This window comes from Telopea speciosissima, chromosome 8 (assembly GCF_018873765.1).
Source record: "Telopea speciosissima isolate NSW1024214 ecotype Mountain lineage chromosome 8, Tspe_v1, whole genome shotgun sequence".
NCBI classification, from domain to species: domain Eukaryota; kingdom Viridiplantae; phylum Streptophyta; class Magnoliopsida; order Proteales; family Proteaceae; genus Telopea; species Telopea speciosissima.
Genome location: NC_057923.1, coordinates 53,410,375 through 53,432,529, shown reverse-complemented (window position 1 = coordinate 53,432,529; position 22,155 = coordinate 53,410,375). Strand labels below are relative to the sequence as shown.

General features: G+C 40.1%; 1 protein-coding gene across 3 annotated transcripts in view; it reads left to right on the top strand.

Annotated features, from left to right (window-relative positions):
* Positions 1–20,577, top strand: part of LOC122671689 (multiple inositol polyphosphate phosphatase 1-like) — a 130,357-nt gene extending 109,780 nt beyond the window's left edge. Inside the window, exons 7-12 of one of the 3 annotated variants that reach the window (XM_043869064.1) lie at positions 14,781–14,919; positions 18,903–19,007; positions 19,223–19,413; positions 19,944–19,985; positions 20,071–20,158; positions 20,281–20,577. In XM_043869064.1, the coding sequence (XP_043724999.1) occupies positions 14,781–14,919; positions 18,903–19,007; positions 19,223–19,413; positions 19,944–19,985; positions 20,071–20,158; positions 20,281–20,297 (582 nt within the window). In that variant the 3' untranslated portion in view covers positions 20,298–20,577. Of the gene's footprint in view, positions 1–14,780; positions 14,920–18,902; positions 19,008–19,222; positions 19,414–19,943; positions 19,986–20,070 lie in introns of all 3 variants that reach the window. The other 2 variants (XM_043869063.1, XM_043869062.1) reach the window with 2 other exon arrangements.
* The last annotated feature ends 1,578 nt before the right edge of the window (positions 20,578–22,155 follow it).

The following is a 22,155-nucleotide window of genomic DNA, read 5'->3' as shown; positions in this document are numbered from 1 at the left end:
GTAATTGAGAATTCCCTTCCCTGACCTCCCACAGATCTCACACTAGTTACCACGCCCTCATACATATCTTTAATAACATCCACATATTTGCTAGAAACTCCTCTCGCTACTAGGACACGCTTGATTAAATCTCTAGGGACTCGGTCATAAGCTTTTTCCAAGTCAATAAAGACCAAATGGAGATCCTTCTTGCTTTCTCTATATCTTTCCATGAGCCTCCTCAATAAGTAGATAGCTTCAGTAGTGGATCTACCTGCCATAAAGCCAAATTGGTTCACCGAGATATTAGTCTCTCTTCTTAAACGGGTTTCAATAACCTTCTCCCAAAGTTTCATTGTGTGACTCATAAGCTTAATGCTTCTATAGTTGTTTCAATTAAATATGTTGGCATAATTAAAGATATGTATGATGGTGTGGTGACTAGTGTAAGAATTGTGGGGGGTCAAGGTAGTGAATTCCCAATGACAATTAGGTTATAACAAGGATCAACTTTAAGCCCTTGTCTGTTTGCGCTTATCATAGATGATTTAACTAGCGACATTCAAGATGAGGTTCCTCAATGTATACTTTTTGCTAATGATATTGTTCTGGTGGATGAGACAAAAGCACGGATTAAAGCTAAGTTGGAGTTATGGAGATCAACGTTGGAATCAAAAGGTTTTAAGATAAGTGGAACAAAGATGGAGTATATGTGGTGTAACTTTAGTTGCACTAGAACGGATAATGGGATGGTGCAAATTGGTGAGAGGGAGATTCTACAAAGTGATTATTTTAGGTATTTGGGTGATGGTTTTGGGAATTGTGACTTGTGTCTATGAGACACCCGCCCACCTTTATTTATAATAAATGAGATATGAGTACAAAGACAATAGAGCCCCTAGGCAACACCAAATAAACCCCAAGGACAATTCTATCCTGCGGAATTCAGCTTCAACACTTGACCTGGCAACAATAGTCTGTTTCTTGCTTCGTCAAGTAACTAAGTTACCTCCAACAAAAGTTCAGTAATCAGATGTAGACAGTCTATCATCAGGGAGCTGGCCCAGTTAGAATCAGTAAAGGCTTCCACTCGCAGGTGATCATGAGGTGAGAAAAGAATTCACATTTCTCCTCCAGTTAGAATCAGTAAAGGCTTCCACTCGCCGAGTTTCTCGGTTTCGTGAGATAGCGAGTCGAGATGGCCTACGGTTCCTAAAACTGCAATTTCTAGGTGAGATCTCGACCAAGTCTCGATACACATTTCTCTGTTTTTTTTAGTTATAAAATTTCAATATCTCGCCGAGATCTCGGTATTGGGTTATATGGTTTTTTACCCAGTTTTCATGACCCATATGCCCATATGCCCATTTTTTTAAAAGAGAGCAATGGACAGAATTCGGAAATCTCGAGTTCTGTCCAAAGCTCTCTAAAGTTTAGAGAAAAACACTCCAAGAGCTCTCTCTCTCAAATTTCTTCCTATTTCTCTCAAATCTTTGGTGGATTATGATGTTTGAAGTGAGATTCAAGTGGTAAAGTGAAGATTCAACTCCGATTCATCACTTATTTGTAGGATTTCAAAGGTATTTTCTAATTTTTCCCAAATCTATTTTTTTCAAAAAAATTTGTGTAATACTTGTTAGATTCATGTGGTTTTGATATATGTTAAACATCTTTGCCCGATCTATCACTTGATGGAGTCGGATTTATTTTTCAATTATTAAATTTTTTATTATAATTTCTGGAAAAATAAATGATTTATTTGAAAAAACAAAATGAAAAAAATAGGATGAATAGTGATTGTTTGAAAATGAATTTGATATATGTTAAACAACTTGGGATGCTCTACAGCCCCATGGATTAATTTTTTATTTTCACCCATTAAAAAAATTATTTTATTTTTCAGATTTAATAAATATATTATAAAATTTTTTAAAAAAATAGATAATATTAAGGAAAAATACTTGTTGCTTATGGAAAATTGTGTACAACATATGTACATAATATTCAACTTGAAATGGTGTCAAATACATCATTACATTACATTTTTCTTATACTTTAAGGTATAAATATTTTAAAAAAAAATTCAAAATATTATTTTTAATTAAGAAATAAATACTAGGGTTAGGGGATAAATAAGAGATAGTTATTTCATAGTTCTAGTTGCTTGGCATTATGTTTAAGAGTTATGAATAGTATACTTTAAGTCTTGAATACCTTACTTTAAGTGATCTATGGTTATTAATACATGCTTTTTTACGTAACAGTGTAAAATATAAGACATTTTGTACACAATGTCTGATATAGCATGGCAACATGGAGTCCCCATGTCCGCAAACAAAAAGAAGTCCAAATGCAATTATTGTGGGAAGTTGCTAACCGGAGGAGCCACTAGGTTAAAGCAACACTTGTCTGGTATAGGCAAGGATGTTGTCTCATGCCCAAATGTTCCTGTCCAAGTGAAAGTGGCAATGGCACAACACTTGAAAGGAGAAAGATTAAAGAAAGCCGAGAGGGAAAGAATGCAACAAGAGTTTGATGAGGCAGTACTAGAGAGGACTGGTGTAGAGGTCCGTGGCGGAGATGATACTGACATTGGGCCTCCACCTGGTGAGTTTCAATCCGAGGCTGAATGGAGAATTTACCAGCAGACTTTGGCTGAGAGTAGACAAAGTTTTCATTTTGAGAATATAAGAACATATGAGCAAGCAAGAGGAGCTGGTGGATCTGGCTTAGCTGCACCAGTACAAGAAGATGAGAGGAGGAAAAGCACTGGGACAAGAAATATACCACGACCCCAAACCCGACCACGAGTACAAGCTCCAGAGCCCATTTTTGAGCAGGATCCTACAACTTTTAGGCAACAAGATGCCTACCAGCCAACCATCCCGCAAATATTTGGTGGTAAACAAGAGGAAGCACGAAAAGCCTTCAGCAAGTTCATGCTTTACCATGGCATTCCAGCCAATGTAGCACAAGGAACATACTATAATGCATTCCTTGATGCTGCAGGGAGGGCTGGTGCAGGATGGAAGGGACCTTCACCACATGAATTATACAATGTATAATTGCCTCAGGAGGTACAGGAGCTGAAAGATTACATTGATAGTTTGAAGCCAATGTGGGAGACATATGGGGTTACTCTTATGGCTGATGGATGGACTGGACCTACTAGACTATCCATCATAAATTTCATGGTGAGTTGCAATGGAAAGACTGTATTCTTGAAGTCCATCGATGCATCAAATAATGTAAAGGATGCATCATAGTTGTATAAGGAGTTGAAGCAAGTAGTGGAGGAGGTAGGACCAAGGAACGTTATCCAAATTGTGACGGATAACGGTTCCAACTTTAAAAAGGTTGGAGAGAAGTTGATGAATAAGAAGAGTAAGAGGATCCGACTCTTTTGGACCCCATGTGCAGCCCATTCTATTGATTTAATGCTGAAGGACATGGAGAAACAGACTTTCGTGGTGGGTATGGTAAATAGGGCAAGACAAGTGACAACTTTTGTGTACAACTATTCTTATGCTTTAGCCTTGTTGAGGGAGAAATGCAATGGAGATTTAGTGAGGCCTGGTGTCACTCGATTTGCCACCAATTACATTGCATTGAAGAGCTTTCAGACTAAGGCGATAGGTTTGAGGTCTATGTTTGCAAGTGATAAATGGTTTGGTTGGCAAGGTTCTAAGTCAGAAGATGCAAAGGTAGCACAACAGACCATTGCAAGTGATGGATTTTGGAAGGACTTGGGGAAAGTGGTTGCCATATTAGAGCCAGTGGTGGCAATACTGAGGATGGTTGATACAAAGAAGAAGCCTACCTTGACCCACATTTAAGCTGCCATTCAAAAAATGAAGGAAATGGTTAGAGCTGCTATACCTCGAATTGCAAAGTCCTACACTAACATCATTAATGAGCGGTGGGAGAAGCACTTGAGTCATCCATTGCATAAAGCTGGTGAGTTCAACATACTTTACATTTTAAATGTTATAACTTTTTTACATTTACATATTCAAAACCCAAAGGCATTAAGTCAGTAAAGTCACTAACAAATCATATTGGTGGTGTCTACTTTAACAGTATACTATTTGAATCCAAAGTATCACTACTCCCATGATCTTGGGCTAGACATAGAATTATTAGAGGCAGTTCAAACTGTTACTGCGAAGTTAGAGCTCAATCTAAAGACACAATCTGCTTGCAATGATGAGGTGAGAGTATGGGACTTTGGTACTTTGGTAGTTAGTTTATGAATGTAATTACTAAATAGGAAATACTAATTCCTCAAATTGAAAATAGATCAAATACTTTAGAGAGGCCTCAGCAAGTTTTGGTCGACAAGCTGCAGTGGAGGGTAGACAAAAGTCAGACCCTGGTAGGTGGCATGATATTACATATTTACATTTATGAATTATAATTTTATCTCTTTAGAATGTACATATTCTTACTATTCTATATATGTAATGCAGCCGACTGGTGGGTGCTTTATGGTACAAGTTCACCCAACCTGAGGAAGGTAGCAGTGAGAGTGCTCTCACAAACTTGTTCATCCTCCGGATGTGAGCGCAATTGAAGTACATTATCATTGATACATTCAAAGAGGCGGAACAGGTTGGGTAGCGAACGACTGGAGCAGCTTGTGTATGTGTACTACAATATGAGATTAAGGATGAGGCACATACGTGAAGGAATTGAGGCCAATGATAAAGAACCCATTGAACTGTCCAACATTTTCCAAGAGGACTCTGATGACGATGAGGATCCCCTATTCCAGTGGGTGAGGGATCGTGGTACACCTGATATAGATCAGCCTGGGGGTAGGCCCGACCCCACCATTACGTTTGTCGACACTGATGTTGAGGATTATATGTCGTCGCAAGAGGGGCGTGCACATGCAGAGTCACCGAAACCTTTTGAGCCTGCTGTAGGAAGTCCTGCTAATGATGATGATGGTAGTGGTGATGACAGTGGTGATGGTGATGATGGTGATGGTAATGGTGGTGATGGTGGTGGTGGTGGTGGTTGTGGCATGCCGAGTGGCGGTTATTATGATGATCGTCATGAGGGGATGCACGAGCAATACCAGTGTGAGGTGGGAACGCAGGGGGACCCTGTGCGTTTCACCGGTGAGTCTCAGTTTACGCATGCCACTCAAGATCAAGAGCATGGTGACCACCCTAAAACATACAAAAGAAAGAAGGGTCGCCAACACTCACATCAGTCAGATGCTCAAGATGATGACAATAGTATGAACACCATGCTTGCAAGTTTCGGAAGCATGAGTATAGATACTACTAGTGAGCATCAGTCATGGCAATCATCTCAGCATCATCATGGCTATGACTATGGCCAAGAGAGCACCGGTTCTGATTATAGTGCCTATGGTCAGTATGGGCAATCAGCAGCTGAGTATGACAATCAAAGCTCTGGGTCAGGTTTTGGGTACATATTCCCAGTCCCAAACCAGCCATACATGCCTCAAACTCAATATGACAGTAGCAGTTCATCTTACACCTCATACCAACAGCCTCCCATGTACCCTAAGATAGGGAGACTGGTATATGTTGATCAGAAGACTTATATGGCAGCCGTGTCACACTATGTGCAACACTGCAGCAATTCCATGACATGGGAATTCTTTGTGGATCAATATGGGGATGAATTTATTACTTAATCATATTTTATGTAACAAATTTAGTGAACATTGATGTAATGTACTTTTTATTTGAATGTTTTGATTGCTAAATTTGCTTAGTTTTACTAAATTATATGTAGAGTAGGTTGTTTTAGACTTTTAGTACGACTCGTCGCGTACCAACCTATGGTCCAAAGTAAAACTCATATTTGGACTTGTTTTTTCGCAAATCTGGGCATGCCATTGTGTTTAAATGGCCTGACATAGGCTGGATATCAAGTTTCAAACCCAAAAAATGTGTAAAACCCACCGAGTTGGGGGTTCGAGTAAAAAAAAAAAAAATTGCACCAACTCGCCGAGATCTCGGCGCGAGATCTCGGCTCGACTTGGTTTCTGGCTTGGCCGAGATGCCACCGAGACCCGAGTAGTAGAACCTTAGGAGGAACAAGACAAGCAAACATAAGGGCCCGAGCTACTTCAAGAAAGTGTGTTTTTTCTCTTAGCTACGCCATTCTGGGTAGGAGTGTCAACACAACTGGTCTGATGGATGATTCCATTTTCAGCCAAATACGTTTGGAACTGTCCCTCCATGTATTCTCTGCCATTATCACTTAGAATTTTAATTTAGCACCAACCTGGGCCCGAGTAAAGCAATCAATAAAGGAAACAAACCAACGATGGCCAGAAATGGAGACACGACTGGCAGGGCCCAACGCATCAGTATGAACTAAAGCAAATGGAGAAATACTTCTTTTATTTAATTGAGAATAGGTTGAACGAGCCTAGTTGGCCAAAACACAGGCCTCAGTGCCTCACATAATAACTCATCCAGTTTACAATCCTTGACAAGATGAGGAAACAAAAAAGCTAAAGTTCGAAGTGGAGATCTGGAGAGGTGACTTAATGTAACTGATGCACTGAGGATGAAGCCGATGGTGAACAAGTCTGACCCGTGTCGAGTATGTAGAAACCATCGTGTACCTTACCACTCCCAATCGTGTGCCCCTTCATCAGATCCTGTATGACACAATGAGAGAGAAAGAAAGTTATTTTGCAGTTTAAATCTCTGGTTAGACTACTAATGGAAAGAAGACTAGTAGGAAATGAAGGAACATGCAAAACAGAATTTAGTGTAAGAGTAGGAGAGCAGTGAATGGAACCCTTTCCATGTATGGGAGAAAGGGAACCATTAGCCGCTCGTACAGTATCTTTTCCAGAACAAGGAGAATAATGATGAAATACATGGGAGGAACCAGTCATGTGGTCAGTGGCACCGGAGTCTATTATCCAAGGACTAGAGACAGCCCATGCACAATTACTACCGACCGGAATACCTAAGGCAAAGTAAGAACCAGAAGAGGAAGCAGGCGTAGACACCGTAGAAGGTGTAGCGGAAGGTATCTGAAGCATGCGACAAAGGGCTAGTAGCTCATCCGGAGAAAAACCAGTGTCAGTAAAGGGGACTGTAGCTGTAGGAGCAGCAGCTTCAGTCAAATGTGCCTTCGGTTTGAGCTTCCCTCGGCCTCGTTTCGCCTCAAAATCAGAAGGTCTCCCATGTAACTTGCAACACTGAGCCTTGGTGTGATAAGGCTTGTTACAGTGTTCACACTTGACAGGCTCTTTGGAGGCAGCATTACCATAATCAGTAATGGTAATGGGAGTGGGGCTGGAAGTAGTCTGTAGGGTAGACCTAGCAACAGTAGGAGCAACTCCATATTCAGACTTGCCAAGAAGTTGTAAGCACGAATACTGTCAATGTGTTTACAGTAGGCAGCAATATCAGTAGGTATAGAGGGCTAATAGTGGGAGTAATAATCCAATTGCTGCGGACAGACAACTCCTTTTGAGTGAGGTCATGGAAGTTCTTGCGAATCTCATACACCTGAGCAGCATTTCCAACACGTCCATAAGTCTCCTTGGCGGCACTCCAGATCTGATGGGCTGTCTCCAAAAGCAAGAAATTGTCGGACAGATCTGGTTGCATAGAGTGGAGCAAGTAAGACATCACCATAGCTTCATGTGACATCCACTTCTCTTGCGGAGAACCTTGTTCAGCAGGCATAGTGTTAGTCCCAAGGACATGGCCAGTAAGACCACGACCAGCAATGGTCAAGTAGTCCGAGACCACTTGAGGTAATTTGTCCCATCGAGCTTGATAGGAGCAGCAAGAGGAAGCAACTCTGTCTGGGACTGTCCATCAAGCCCAGAAGTTGCAGAAGAGGAGTCTGAACCTGTCATAATGATTCAAAGAAATGCTCCAACAAACGACAGCAACACAAGAAAGTAATTGCTGAAAATGGAAACAGCAATATCCCCAAGAAATCTCCAATAAAATAGGCTGAAAAATTGATCGAGAACTCTTCAATGATGATGAAAGGAGTCCTCAAAATTTCACACCAATCTGAGGAGGAGAACTATAAGAGGCAAATCATCAAACACCTGTTGAGCATCCTTGTATGTGGAAATCGATAGCTGAGAGGAGAAATGGTGATATCTTAACCAATACTTGGAGGAAGAGCCTCAAATTTGGATCGAGTACTTCTCTATAATGAGGGAAGCTTCCCTCAAAAAATCAGCAGCAACAGATAAGGGGAACCCCAAATCGATTTGAGTGTCAGGGTTTTGAAAAACCTGACAGTTGAGATCGACTTTTTGGTTGAAGGACTGAGGCTGCTGTTGAAGGGTGCTGATGTGTGCAGAAAGAAGATTGATAGAAGCTGTCCAAGGATGCTGATGTGGATCTTCAAGGATAGAAGACTCGATCTCCAATATTTGGGCAGATTCGACCTTCAAGAGATAAAGACTCCAAAATCGCAGAAAGTGGCAGCAGCTATCAATCCAAGAACAATCTTCTAAAACATAATCTGATTGAGGTAGGTAGAGGACAGCGCAAGATCAATTGATCACCTCATATGTGCTGCCCTAGTGCAGATTTCAGACCAAGAAGAAAGGAAGAAGAAGGTGGGGAAGGTAAAGAAGATTGAAGGTGAAGAGAGGGCTGTTAGAGAGAGAGAAACGATTGGGTTAAAGGCTGGTTCTAACCCTAGATCAGATTTTTCTCTGATACCATGTTAGAATATGAGAAGGAATGATTGAGCTGAAATGCTTGAGTGAATTATGTCTTCACTCAGCCCCTTTACTTATAGATTTCATTAATAGGGCAGAATTACATATATAACCCTCCATAGCCAACTATGATAGCTAGAGGGGGAAATAAAGGAAATAAAACATAGAAAATACCCAAAATGCCCTTATTGGGTTTACGTATATCAATATAAGGTGATATAGAGGATGATGTTTCAGAAAGAATTAAAATAGGATGGATGAAGTGGAGAGGTGCGTCCGGAGTGCTGTGTGAACGATGTATTCCTTTAAAACTCAAGGAAATTTTATTGGGCAGTCATACGACGGGCTATGATGTATGGTGCAGAATGTTGGGCAATTAAGAAGCATCATATAGATAAACTCAGTGTAGCGGAGATGCGGATGTTGAGATGGATGAATGGCAAAACTAGGAAGGATAAAGTAAGGAACGCTCATATTAGAGATGATTTGGCATTTGCTCCGATACATGATAAGCTAGCAGAAAGTCGTTTGAGGAGGTATGGCCATGTTCAACGGAGGCCTTTGGATGCACTAGTACGGGGGAGTAATTTCATTCAGATTTATGGAACTAAAAGAGCTAGGGGTAGACCTAAATGACCTTAGTCCTTAGGAGAAGTAGTGAGGAAATACATGCATAGCTTAGGCCTTGTATCTAGTATGACCTCAAATAGAGCTGATTTGAGGGCAAGGATCCATGTAGCCGACCTCATTTGGATAGGGCTGAGTAGTAGTTGTGTATTTTTAACATTTTAAACATATTCCATGAATTAGTTTTACAAAAAAAAACCCCCAAAATGGTACTTGTGGTTTTGACCCAAGTTTGCTAGGTAACACTGAATGTTGCTGTACAGTAGCCCTATTATAAGCATCGAGTCTACATATAATTTAACTATTGGAAATGTAAATAAGCTATTAAAACAATCAAAACCATGGTGTCTAGGTGACCCAAGGCATTGGAGGGGGCCTAGACACAAGGCGACACCAACAAAAACCACCCTTGTTTTTTTTTCTTCTCAATCTCACCCGCCTTGATTTAGGGGATGGTCGTATGATCTTCTCCAAAGTCAATCCCTCCATCTCGTCCATCATGTCCTCCTTACATCTCCTTAAGAGCCTTTTCGATCTCCGGATCAATCTCCTTAAATCCCATCTCTTCCTTTCTGGTATGTCGGATGCAGATATTCCCTCTCTTCTAGAGCTCACTGGCTTCTCCCTTGGCCACCTTCCCATCAAATACTAGGGGCTCCCCCTTATTCCGGCCATGCTGACTAGCCACCACTGTACCCTGATGCTTGATCTGATCAGCAAAAGGCTCCAACGTCAGAAGGGCAAACTCCTCTCTTATGCTGGGAGGTTAGAGCTCATCAGATCCGTTTTTCAATCCTCCTACATCTATTGGTGTGGGGTCTTTGGGCTACCAAAATTCACTATTAAAGCTATGGAAATTCTGATGTGTTCTTTCCTCTAGAAACGAGCTTAAACTTCCAAATTCCTTTACCCTCTCAGCTGGGCTTCCACTTGCCTCCCCAAAAAAGGAGGCCTTAGTTTGAGAAGGATCAAGGACTTAAACACGATGTGTCTCCTCAAATTGTGGTGGAAAATTGTTTCCAAACATGATAGCATCTGGGTCAAGTGGATCTATTTGAGCCCTCTCAAGAATGACTCTCTCTGGACAGCCCCCAACTCTCTGATGCTTCTTGGGTTTGGCGCAAAGTCATCATTCTCCGCCCCATTTCCCTTGGAGCCATCTCCACTAAGATGGATGGGTCTTCCACCTCCTTTTGGCTTGACCACTGGCATCCTATGGGTGTTCTTTTCTCTGCGGTTGGCGCTATATCAGTCTACTCTTCTAGTATTGATAAGTTTGCTCCTGTTGCCTCTTTCATCACCCAAGGTTCTTGGTCCTTCCCTCCCTCCCCTTACCCTCCCCTTGCCCTGGTTTAAGCCTCTCTTCTTCCCCTCCCAACCTTACCTCCCCCCTTCCCAATCCTGTGACCTGGCTACCCTCCCCTAATGGCCTTTTCTTCTCATCCTCTGCTTGGAGTTTCATTCGAGTTTGCGTCTCCTGGTCCTTTGGTATAAGATTGTTTGGTTTAAGGGTCACATCCCCCGCCATAGCTTCACGGTTTGGAGATCTCTTTCCCAATGCCTCCCCACCCAGTCCTTCCTCATCCATAAACAAATACAAGTGCCCCCCTAGTTGTGCCTTATGTTGGAATGGTTTGGAGGATATTTACCACCTTTTCTTTTCCTGTCCCTTCTTCGCCTCCATTTGGAAATGAGCCTTAGATAGTTGTTGGCCTCGCCCCCGTAAAATCCTCCCTTTCTCAATGGAATGACTTTGGATTGATATGACCTTCTCCGGGAGATCTATTTGTAATACAGCAAGGAAGCTTGTTTTTGGCGCCACCATCTCTCACCTTTGGATGGAGCGGAATCTTCGAAGATGGACATCCAATTCTCGCTCTCTAGACATTATTTGGAAAGCCATCCACTTTGATGTCAGCTCTAAACTCCACATGTTATCTCATTGTTCAGTTATTGATACCCCAAGGAATAGGCTTATTGTTGTTTCCTAGGGTTTATCGATTTTTTTGACCCATCCTCTTGGCCCTCTTTCTTAGGACTCTTTCATTTTGTTTCTGTTTTCCCCCTTTCCTTGTATAATCTCACCACCTCACTTTTGAGGTTTTTGTAATGAATTATTTATTCATCCAAAAATAAAGGCCCACCAAGGAGACACTAGTTGTCAAGGTGCCTTGATGCCAAAGCGGTCACCTAGGCGATGCCTTAACAACTATGATTAAAATCTACATTAGAATGAAAAAACAAGATTTCTTGGCGCCTGCATTGCACGAGCTGTGTATAATTGTATAAATCATAGCCACTCCTCGGAATGCACCACATATTTTAGGCCCAATTGTTCTAATAGTCCATGGCTGCCCACCTATAAGCCCCATCATCAACATTTTAGAGGTATCCCAACCTAGGGAATGGCTTAAGGAGATTGAAACTGGTTGATCCAACACAGATTGTTGGCTCAGAAACAAGAAGATAATGTTGACGAAAGATGACTCACCACTTGAACCCCCCCTACTTAGTGCTGGGGAATGAACTAGAAGAACCACCGTAGCCACCACCATAGCCACTCTCATAGCCACCATACCCTCCGAATGCCGAACTGGTGCTCTCAAAGGATGGTCCCCCATCCACCACCATATCCACCATACCCTGCAGCTGAACCAATGCTCTCGAAGCTACTATCAACATGATGTGCTGGATTGGGGCTCTGTCCTGTGAAGGATGGTGCACGCCAATGCCCAAATCCTCTACTCTCACCCAAACTCATGGCTTCCAGTGTGCCAGCCAAGCTCAAAACATCCATGCCCATCCCAGCTGCCTCCTCAGATCTGAACTGCTTGCATGGACCTCGAGTGTAGCCTCTCTCGGTATGTGTACTATGATCTAAGTTCTTGGCAAAATCCTCTTTCTAGGAGTTGAAACATGCAAAACCAGTAGCTCTCGGTCGAAACCTGGCGAAATAAGTCGGGTTTCGTTGGAGATAAAGGATTTTTAGTGGCTGTTTCAACCAGTTTCAGTCGAAACTGATCAAAACTACCAAAATAGTCGAAATATGGTCGAAGCCTGGTACGATCCAGTATCCACCTTAGGTTTCGTTTTGGTACTTGTCGAAGCCGAGATATTTTGGTCGAAACTGCAAGTTTCAACAAGATTTAGTTCCATGTCTACTACCAAAGGATATATATTGCCTAAGTCATAATACTCATGTCTTTTTGCTCACCATGTCAGTGTTGGTCATCAACATCGTCTATCATCCTGTTAGTTGTATGTGACCCAAGAGAAATGGCATATGTCCACATGGATGGCTGTTAAAACTAGGGAGAAGGTTTCCTGATGACTGCAAGGATTCCATATGCCAAGTTCTCACATCAGGTGGACTATCCTCAGCTGGAAATTCCCTAAGGCTCTTTTTGTTTCGGCGTAAAATTTTCAAACAAGGATTCTAAAATTAAGGAACAGCTCAAGAGCATGGAGCCATATTTTTCCTCTCAGCAATGCCACTGGAGCATCTTGTTCAGAGGAAGAAAAAAAATCAACATCTAATCTTTTAAGGATGTAGCATGATAGATTGCACCTAGTTTAAGACCCTTGAGCAATGCCAGATTTGTAGGTTGTTAATGATTATTTTTTGTTTTTCAATTTGGAAAGTTTGGGATCCCCATGTAATGACCAGCATGGTTCAAGATTTCGCGAAATATCGCCGATATATCGGCATATTTTGGAAATCTCGACACTACTGAGACGAAATGGCCATACGAAATGAAAAAAGTACAAATTTCGGCAAAATTTCGTGATATTTCGGGATTTACATGGCAATTGTAGATGACTACACTCGTTTCTTCTCCGAAACTATACTGTGGTCCACGTATGTCCTTCAGACAGAGAGCAATGGACGTCGACTCCAGCAGAGCATGAGTGGGGTCGATCCAGGAAGGCATAGCAATTATTACTAGGATTTGTTTTATGACAGTTGTGAGTCTTGTGAGTTGTGACTTTGTGTATTAACTATTGAGCATTGAACTAATGACTTTATGGAGTTTCTTTTTTGGAGTTTATGAATTATGACTTATGAACTTATGCACTTATGACTTTATGAATTTAAAGTTTAAACTAAAGGTTACATTTGACTTTATTCTTGTTTCATTACTTTGTTTAAATTTTGTTATTATGTCTTTTAGTACTTATACAATGTGTATTTAACTATTTATACATCAGGGTCCGACCGTATAATGTCAATCAAGGGTGCAAACCCAAAACACCACTTTGAGTTCACTTTTTTGCAATATGAAAGTTTAGATGTGTTTATTTAGCTTAAATAAGGGTGTACATGAAGTATCAAGCCTTAATATGGATAAAAACCCACCGAGATGGACTGTCGAAATATGGCAGAAAAAATACCATATTTCGGTAAATTTCGGATATTTCGGAAATCTCGACCTGCCCAAAATGGCGAAATGAGACGAGATGAGATCTTGAACCTTGATGACCAGCAATACAATTGCTAAGGTGGATCTTCCTCTCCTTTGCACGCAGATTTTGAACATTTATCCTACTGATCTTTACTGAAGCTTTTCATCCCCACCCGGCTATGCTCACAGAAGATCTCCATGGTCATTCATCTTCTAGTTTAGTCAAGCAATCTATTGGTTTTGGTACCAACCCTACCTTGAAAAATTTGAGTGGATGAGACTGTTGGTTACCTGGCGATGTTCTTTCAGACCTATTGGGATAGTCTATATGCCAAAATAGATAAAATAAGGCCGATCCATAAAGGAAATGCTCCTCCCCAATCCATGCACTAAAAATAACAATGCTTTAGAATAGGCATGAGTGATCAAATGAAATAAAGCAGCTCGATAAGACCCCATACCTTAAGCTAACATAGTATAACCCAATTGGGAAATTGTAGAATATTGCTTCTGTTATTGCTGCTGGATTGGCCGTAGGGCTTCTTTTGGTGGAATAGATAGAATCATGTAGTTTATGTATTTCCTTTCTTAGGTAGACGACATGACTCATAAATATCTGCCATATTGCTTGTTAGTCCCTGCTCATCATTGATTTCTTTTCCACTATTTACCCATGTCATATTCTAGCACATACACCTGTATCCATGCAATAAAGCCAAGTAGAACTCAATAGTTTCTTGTTTGCATTTTTCTTGTTCGATATTTTTGAATACTTTATCACTGCCTCAGATGTTCTTGTAACATCATTTGTTCAAGTATTTGTATAGTTCTGACAATGATTTTAACTTCAATATTGATGGAATAACTACAAGATGCAATTCACTAGTTTTCAGTTTGTATTATTATTTTGACATATATGTATCCTTTGTTTCTGCTCCCAGTATTCTTGTAACATCATTTGGTTAAATGTTTATAGTTCTGATAATGCTCGCAGAGTAATTTAACGAACTCTTCCCTGTTTGTTGAATGTATAATGCTTCTTATATTGGGAGATACTTGTGCTTGTACAGATTTCTTTACTGGAGTGGACAGACGATCTGGAACTATTTATACTGAAGGGATATGGTAAAGCAATAAATTATCGCATGGGATTGCCACTACTTCAAGATGTTGTTCAGTCCATGGAGCAAGCTATAAAGTCCAAAGAAGGTAACTTAAATAATCTGGTACTTTTCGTAGTAGTCTCTGAATATAATTGCAGCTTTGCCAGGTTTTGAAATTTGAATTTTTGAACCATTCCCTTTCTTCTAGTGCCACTGCCATGCTCTATTAGAGTACTTTTTGTATCTGAAAGGTCTGAAACATAGTTGACACTCAGGATCGGCTGGTTGAACCAGGTTAGTAAATGGACACCTTGAGTAGAGTTACCAGAACAGTTCTTTTTGGGATTTTTATACCAGAAAAATGGTGATCCATCGGTTGGAGCAACCACTATGTTATTGTTTCCTTGGTTTGATGGACTGAAAATGAGCAAATTGGGTTCAAACTGTAACTAACTTGCATACAAACTCTTATCTCCTATTCCTACTCTAAAACTATACTAGCCTATTCCTACGTATCCAACTAAAAAAATGAATAAAAGACAGAATAACTAAACAACTACCAACCCTTGTTGGACCAAAAACCCAGGTTGGACCTGTTCTGTCTGGGTCTCAGTTTCCAAACTCGGCCATGCTGGTCCAACCAGTCGAGTGCTACTGCATCAATTCTTCTCGGAAAAGAACTCGACTCTGTCGAGTTTGGGCAAGGACTGAGGAGACTGTCGAAATATGGGTATTAATGTAACATGGGTCGACCATGTTATAAGGTCGACCCATGAGGCTTTTCTCTATTTTAGTTTCTGCCTAAGGGCATTATTGTAATTGTTCCTATTCTGGAACTTTTTTCATAGCTATTATAAATAAATCGTGTAGGGGCTGTCATATTGACAAGCCAGCCAATTATTCCATCATGGTATCAGAGCCAAACACGATACCTAAGGAATAATTCCCAAATCCCTAGATCGATTCTCCTACTCTTTTATTCTCCTCTTCTTCTTCTCAAAATCAATCTCTCCTTAATCGATTATTCTTCTTCTAGCCACAACTAAGCCTTAGCCCTCTCTTACAGCCGTAAGTTTTTTTTCGTTCAGTTCCTATCGTTTTTGATAGGGCGATACTTGGAGTTGATCAAGTATGATCTACTATCTGCCCTTACTTTTACCTCCCTTTTTTCTCTCAATCCTATTTATGATCTCTATACAATAGGAGATCCTTATTTATGCGCAGCTTCTGGGATTCAGAGTTTCAGCAATTTTTGTCGGAAAAATTGAGATTTACAATCCCTTTGTGAAGATCGAGAATAGCAGTTTTTTTTTCTGCAGATCGATTTTTTTTGTGATCAAGGTTTTTTTATCCTTCTACAGCAACTACTGTACCTGCAGCCACCCACAGCAACAACCACGAGTATCCGTCTTTTCCTGCCAACCCATTGAAGCTCGATGGTACAAACTATTTACTATGGTCCAGATCATGTTTTCTCTCCATCGATTCAAGGGGTTATAAGGGATTTATATATGGTACTTCAGTCAAACCAACTGATGCTGGTCCATTACAGGATAAGTGGAATTCTAGTAATTCTCTTGTCATGTCCTTTCTTATCAGTTCGATGACTCCATCCATTGCCCGTGGATATTTACTTGATTCAGCCGTTAAGATCTGGAAAGCTGCACAAGATACTTATTCCCAGGTCGGGAATGATGCTCAGGTTTACGATATCCAAAGAAAAATCCATGCAACCAAACAGGGAGAACGTACTTTGTCACAGTATTATTCTGAGCTCCACAGCTTGTGGCAAGAGCTAGACTTTTATGATGATTTTCAGGCTGAATGTTCTGCAGATGCTACTAAATTTCAGAAAAGGGAGGACAAATTCAGAGTGTATACTTTTTTGACTGGACTCAATGTGGAATATGATCAGCTTCGATCTCAGGTATTGAGTCGTTCTCCATTTCCTACTTTGGAACAAGCATATTCTATGTTCCAATTGGAAGATATTCGTCGGACCACTATGTTACCACCATCTCAACCAGAATGATCAGCTTTATTATCTAATTGGAGGTGGATCCTCTAATACTGGTACAAGTTCCTCATCTGAAAAGGAACCTCTAAAGTGTACTCATTGTGGGAAGGATCGTCACACGGTTGATTACTGCTCGAAATTACATGGTAGGCCATCTAATACACCTGGTGGGGGTCGTGGCCGTGGTCGTGGTGGTGGTCGTGGCTAGGCTAATCTTACTGAGACTGCTGAAGCACCACCTCCTAATACTACACTTTCTGCCGAGGAACTTCTTGTATTTCGTCGTATGATGACCAACTTTGGGTCTCACACCAACATCTGCCTCTGCCTCTACCTCGACTGTGGTTCCCTCTTCTGAATGCAACCTTGTTTTCTCCAAACCAGGTATTTAGTGACCAGCTCTCCAATAGAGTACATGAGCAAACATCAATTGTTGATCTTAAGATTAATGTTGTTCACCCATGTACCTTTGTAGGGTTTAGGATGCGGCTCTTTCTTTAAACTGAGTTTGCGAACAACATCTTTAGAGATGACATTGGACCAACTACCACCGTCGATAAACCATGGTGCACAGACTGTTGTTGCATCTTACTCTGGTCTGGAAAATACTATTTCGACACCAAACATCCTCATCAGAAACCTTGTGTGTAGCCGAAAGTGGACAAAGAACGTAACAATGTTGTGGCTCTCCCATCACTGGCATTGTCATTGGCTTAACTATGTTCACGATCGCGCTCTGACTCCAGAAGTACTAAGTTGTTCCTCTGTGTCTCTTTCGATCTTCATTATAAGGGAAAGCAAGTAAGCAACTATATGATGGGGAGCCGCAATTCCTTAACATTTACTGTTCTAACACTATGATGGGTAGAAAAGACCTGTGTATTGATGAAATTCAGAAGATCTCTGTGAACAATTTTTTTAACCCTTTTGTTTCTGTATTCATTTGCACATTTTGCGAAGACCAGGTTATCTTCATAGTTTAAATATTTTTGTCAGTATTCTAATGGAAATAATAGAAAACTGCGTAGTAGTCTGTCTAATTGTATCAATGTGTTACAACCATTTATTTGGTAAAGAGAACATTTTGGTGTACAATTTTAATGTGTTGGCAGCTTTTGTGGGGTTTGACATGGCATTAGCCTGTTCAGACTTCAGAGTGGGCCAAGTGTGCGGTTGTTACCCTCCGTTGACAACCCAACCAGACCATTGCCACCTCTTAACCAATATGATTTGACAACAAATTTTAAGTGACTACGAGAATGATAACAAATTTCCTTTTTTTTTTTTTGGGGGGGGGGGGGGGAGAGGTGTGTGGTAGGTAAGAATGAGTAGAAAATTTCAGTGTGCATTCTTTTACCCTTTTGACTACTACATATATAAAAAAGTTTCTTTGATTACATCCAAATTTTTAAGGTAAGATGCTATTTAGATGAACCCATAAATGAAGCCATTAGTTGATGGTCCACTTTTCTTGAGCCACATAGAGGTTTCTGGTCAAACCTACCGTTGGATGGGAAACACTCCCCTTATATTAGCCAATCCGTGAAGTTCTGCGTCTCATCTCCATTCATGACCCAACATGTTAGGACTAACCCTTGTATTTTTATGGTTGAACCAAGGTTGCCCCAACGTTGCCAAAGTTGAATATTCAACATTGTTTTTAAGCTTTGTATCTCCACATTGGAAAATGGGGTTGGGCTGAAATGTACCAAATGGATAGATAATGGCATGGACAAGATGGCCACAGATTTTAAGTCCCAATATGGATGCCACATGGAAGATATTTGGGACATCAAGGAAACTTCCACCTTTGCCCAATTTGTAAATATCAAAGATTGGATTCATGTAGTTAGTACAGTTCTTTGCAAAGTAATTTTTTTTCTCCTTTACTGTTAAATGGTTTGCCTTTTGCATGATTGACAAAGTCTCTCCTAAAATCATCAATTAAAAAATTAAAAAAAAACTAATGGGACATTCAGATGTAGCATAATAAATAAAGACGCCATGTTCAAAGCTGTGTGTGTGTGTTTTTGCATTGTATGGATCATAATCAGCTTTCATCTATGCTTCAGAAAACCTTATTACAGGCACTTATGAGAAGGCAAGGCTTCGTTTTGCACATGCTGAGACAGTGGTACCATTCTCTTGTTTGCTAGGTCTATTTCTTGAGGGATCTGGTGAGCTTCGATCCTTGAAATTTCTGGCTCTCATATATAATATGAACATAAGTAGAAGCACTGTTGCATTGTATTTTAGTTTCCAGAAATCTAGTTTGTGAAAAGGTTTACCTTATTTGTTATTTTGATTTGCTGCCCTATTTTCTTTCTCAATGGCACAATTTACTCTGAATTTCCTTCTCTACCTAATGGGCGGTTCACACTGAATATTCCAGAATTTGAACAAATACTGAGGGAGCAGCCTTTGGAACTACCTCCCAAACCTCCCCAGCGAAGAAACTGGAAGGGTAGCATCGTGGCACCTTTTGCTGGAAACAATATGCTGGTTTTGCACAGCTGTCCAAACGACAATTCTAGAAAGTACTTTGTGCAAGTACTGCACAATGAAGTTCCAGTTCCTATGCCTGTAAGGTTTAGTTGATGACTACTTTTATTTGTATTTTTTTGTGCTTCAACTGCGCTAGGACACAATTTATTTGCTTGAGGTGAGGCGACGAAAAGATTTGAATGCCTTTAAATCAATCAAAGCAAATAGTTGACAATTCACTGGCTAGAATTTGGCCTTGGCTTCATAGGTAACGAAACAGAATGTTTTTTTTTTTTTTTTTTTTTTTTTTTTGGGGGGGGGGGGGTGACGGTGGTTGGGGTTGATTGAGGAAGCAAGTTAAAGGTTGAATAGGTAGCAAGTGAAGACCCAAGGGCTTCAACATAATGCTTCTTCTGAGGACCTTGACTTGCTAGTCAATTTCCCAATCTCTACTGTCTTGTAATGCATATATCCATTCAATGTTATGGTCATTTTAGCTCAGATTTTAGTTGTATGTCTTATTTACATTACTCAAAAGTTGACATTGTCATCTTATACCCAAATATCTTGTTAACCATACTTTTCATGCTTATATTTTAAGGCTTTTGATGTTGTTTTTGTATGGTCAGGGTTGTGATAATAAGGATTTCTGTCCATTTGATGTTTTCAAGGTACTGTCTGCAATCTTGCTTTCTTGTTTTAATTGCTAATCTCTTGGTTCAATTTATTTTTATTCTTATTTTTTCTTAATTGCAGGAAAGGATCGTCAATCCTCATTTGAAGCATGACTATGATTCACTCTGCAGTAGTAAGTTAGAAGCTCAGGAGCCCAAACCTGTTACTAGCAAGTTGACACAGTTATACCGTTGGTTGCTCGGTCAGGATGGTAAAATACAGAAAGACAAAGTTGAATTGTAGTTATTTTTTCCATGAAAAGGAAGTTTTTATATTCTCTTTCTGTAGCAGAAATTTCTTCTTTGTAACTTGAGTTTCAGCTACGGCCAAGCCTTTCGTCTAGCAAGTCCACTCTACGAGGTCCTGTGAGGTTACAAGCTTGATTCTGGATTTCGCATCAAAGGAATTTTAACTACAGGAAGTACAGTGCTCATTTTGCGAGGTTGGACTGACTGAATTGCTTGGCCCTTTTATTAACTAGTGTCAAAAGTTGTATCCTGGTTCAACGTTCTCAGTGATGCCAATCTTTTCACTTCTACTTTGGTTTCATAGATGTGTTTGTTAAGGAATTAGAATCTGTTTGTCTAATCTGACATACCACAGAACCTTTAGTCTTTTGATAAACTGAACCTAACGGATGTATTCCATGTCAAGTTTTGAATTGTTGTTATTTGTTAATGAAATATGAATATGTTTTTGTGGCAAGTTAATTTCTATAACATCTTATACAATCCATTGATGTGCTGCAAGGATCTTAGTTGTGTTATCAGTAACCAAATTCTGTTACATGCTAACACAAGCCAGTAATCCCTACTGGTGGGGATGTTTTGGCATCTACTGCCTCACCTTGCAGAGGAAGATATGTTAATTAAAATGTATGGTTGAACTATTGATCATGTTGGTACATTTTGGTAAAATTACAGAGAAGCTACTGGTATGGACTCTGATCCACTAAGACAGTGAAATGTTTGTCTGTTCTTCCTTCCCACTTATTTATTTATTTTTTTTTTTAAATTCTATTTTACTCTTTATTTTGATAGACCCATTTGTTTTCGGACAAAGCACTCATTCAATCATTTACATTTCATTGACTCCTACTGAAAAGTCTGTTTCCTTCTCTTCACGACATCTCTCTTGGCTAGCTAATGTTCCAAAATTTCAGTTTCTATGAAGATTTCAACCCTGGTAATCTGAAATATACCATCAAAATCTGCAAAACGAGATCAAAATTTGGCCCATTTCAGAGATCAACTCGAAATGGCCTTTTTGATGGTCAAATGATGGAATTTTCCCTGAAACTTCTTTTAATGCCTATTTCAGCATGTTTGCACATATTTGAATCATTAGATTGGAAAGGGAAAATCAATCTCAAAGTGGTAGTTTGACTTTGGACCCTATGTTGTTAGTAAACGTTGTAATCTATGTATCATTTCCCTTAAATAGCCTATTTGACACATAGTTTAGTCCTATAACATACAACATCAAGCAGTACACATTTTTTTATTATTTCAAGTAAAATTTCGATTATATCAGTCATTCGCTGAAATTTTAACCTTGTAAACTATCAAGCAGTCCGTGGTTTTATTTCAACCAGGGACAAAATTGAAATAAATTCGTCGTTCGAATGATGGTGCCAGCAACGACCTCTATGTACTGGTGGTGCTGACACTTTTCTTTTTGTTTAAACCAGCCAGTAAAAAAAAAAAAAAAAAAAAAAGAAAAAAAAGAAACGTACCTTGTGCACGAGATTCCTGCTGCGAGGTCTCAGAAGAGCCGTAAATGCACGAGAGCCTTACCCCTGCGTCTGCAGAGAGGCACAGAAAGCAGGTCGTCTCCTCATTGCTGCAAAGGTGCATAGAGGATTTGTTTACAAGTATGTTTGGCTCTTTTCTTGATTTAGATATGTCTCTTATTTTGCCTCACACCCAGTTAATAACTAGTTGCAACCCATTAATCTTTGCCATGGGCCTGTGTATTGTTAATTCTGGTTTTATGTTAGCTTGACAAAACTATACTTTTAGTGGTTTAGGTTGCCCATGTCTATGTTGATTCTACAAGAACTCCAATAAATTCACAATCGGACAAAGGTCCACATCCAAGAAGAATCCTTCTGACAGGAATTCTCCCTATGACTTAATAAGCTTAAATGCAGGGTATAGGCGGCAA